Source organism: Galeopterus variegatus, unplaced genomic scaffold (genome assembly GCF_000696425.1).
Source record: "Galeopterus variegatus unplaced genomic scaffold, G_variegatus-3.0.2 Scaffold5025, whole genome shotgun sequence".
NCBI classification, from domain to species: Eukaryota; Metazoa; Chordata; class Mammalia; order Dermoptera; family Cynocephalidae; genus Galeopterus; species Galeopterus variegatus.
In genome coordinates this window covers 135,667-137,730 of record NW_007731136.1, presented here as the reverse complement: position 1 = coordinate 137,730, position 2,064 = coordinate 135,667, and the positions used below count along the sequence as shown (strand labels likewise).

Genomic DNA, 2,064 nt, shown 5'->3' with positions numbered 1-2,064 from the left:
TTTGCTCTATATTTTTTCTGAGTAATGACTTATATTATATATTAAAATTAAGTATTACAAAGTTAATATTTCAAAATGATATTTTGAGAAATCTGTTTATGTGTTCACTTAATGACATGAAAAACCATCATACATTGGTTTGAAAACTAAAGATACAAAAATGACTTGCGTAGGACTCAATGGAAGGTAGTTTACAGAAATGGTAAGAAAATTAATGTAATTCAGTTATATATTATTAAAAAACAAACAAGGTTATAAAATTAAAAAATAAAATGTCTATGGCCATGTATCTTTTCTGTTGATATGTTTTAAAATATTTTCTCTTACTTAGTTGAGAGCAATGCAATTCTTTTGATTGACTCCTTGAAGGCTTTCTTAGCTTGATTGTTTCTCAGTGTATAAATAAATGGGTTCAATGTAGGTGAAATAGAAGAGATGAGCAGTGAAACTACCTTATTAACTGTCACTTCTTCCTTTGCTGTAGGATTCATATAGATGAAAATGCATGTGCCATATGTGATGGAAACCACAATCATGTGGGAAGAACAGGTGGAAAAGGCCTTTTTCCTTTGCTGGACAGAGGGGAACCTAAGAATTGTTTTGATGATGTAAGCATATGACAGAACTACACAAATAAGAGTCATATTCAGGGTCAGCACAGCACAAATAACAACTGTCTGTTCCATGAACCATGTGTCTGAGCATGAGATTTTCACCAGGGGAAATGCATCACAGCCAAAATGTTCAATCATGTTAGAGTCACAGAATTTTAGATTTAAACCCAGGCTAAGTGGTGGGATTATTATGCATAAGCCAGCTGTCCAGCAACATATTATAAGAATCCTGCAGACTTTACTACTCATGATAGTCACATAATGTAGGGGTTTGCAGATGGCCACATAGCGGTCATAGGACATGGTGGCTAGAAGAAAAAATTCTGTTACTCCACAGAGGTCAGTAAAAAACACTTGGATGACACAATCATTATAGGTAATGACCTTGTCACCTGTTGCTATGTTATACAAGTATCTAGGAATACAAGCAGATGTGAATGAGATTTCTAGGAAGGAGAAATTTTTTAAGAAGAAGTACATGGGTGTTTTAAGGCGGGCATCCACAAAGGTGAGTGTGATGATAGTCAGGTTCCCAGTTATACTCAACATGTAGGTCAGAAATAGAAAGATAAAAATCAGAACCTGAAGGTGAGGGTCATCTGTCAGTCCCAGAAGAATAAATGTTGTAACTGTACCATTTCTCATCACTGACTTCTGACTTCTCTCCAACCTGTATGTGATATTCAGAGAAAGTTTCTTATAGATTATTTTAACTCTTCTACCATATTCCAGCTTTTAATATTATTTTTACTTTTTGGTTTACATCTTATGTCCATCCTCTTGCTTAGAATTTGCCTGTGTAACTAAGTAGATTGCAGAGAAGATATAATTTTATGGGTAGCAATGCCTTTTGCCTCTCGAAATTTCTTACCTGTTCACAAACTGAATCACAAAATTTCACTCTTGATTTCATGCCTTTTCTTAACACTATGGGTCTTTCTAAAAATCAGTGTTAATACATAACATATAACTTGGTTTCACTATACAGACTCTAGACTGAAACTTGAGGTTTTTATTCCAAAAGAAGATTTTTGTTGGTTTGTTAGGTTAAGTGTATTCAATACTATGAAAAACCTTAGGCCTTGCTGTTCTCCAAGCCCTTTCCCCACCACTAGCAATACAGTCCACCTTTTTTTCTGAATCCATGCATTACCTTTACTGAATATGTGCGTTAGTTCTACCACTAACAAAAGCGATGAGTGCCTTCTCTTTTCTCCTTGATATTTTGCCAAATGAGTTATTTTATCTTCATTGATTCTACATCAGTAGGAACTCAAATGATTCTAAAATACAATTAGTATCTCGAGGCTTGAGATTTTTTGACCTCAGTGAATAGAAAACATTTTCCCCTTGTGTGCCTAGTTCATTTTATAAGCAATTTGACTTTATTGTTTTTTTTTTTTTTTTCCTTTTTGTCTTTTTTCGTGACCGGCAACGGGATCGCAACCCT

At 34.4% G+C, this 2,064-nt stretch overlaps 1 protein-coding gene across 1 annotated transcript; it reads right to left on the bottom strand.

Annotated features, from left to right (window-relative positions):
- Window positions 1-323: 323 nt before the first annotated feature.
- On the bottom strand, window positions 324-1,259 carry LOC103604187 (olfactory receptor 6C2-like). The gene has a single exon (XM_008588768.1). The coding sequence runs from the start codon at window positions 1,257-1,259 to the stop codon at window positions 324-326; it is 936 nt and encodes a 311-aa protein (XP_008586990.1).
- Window positions 1,260-2,064: the final 805 nt, after the last annotated feature.

Bases quoted from the DNA above. Each gene is read 5' to 3' on its own strand.
- LOC103604187 (XM_008588768.1), bottom strand. From the start codon at position 1,259: ATGAGAAATGGTACAGTTACAACATTTATTCTTCTGGGACTGACAGAT.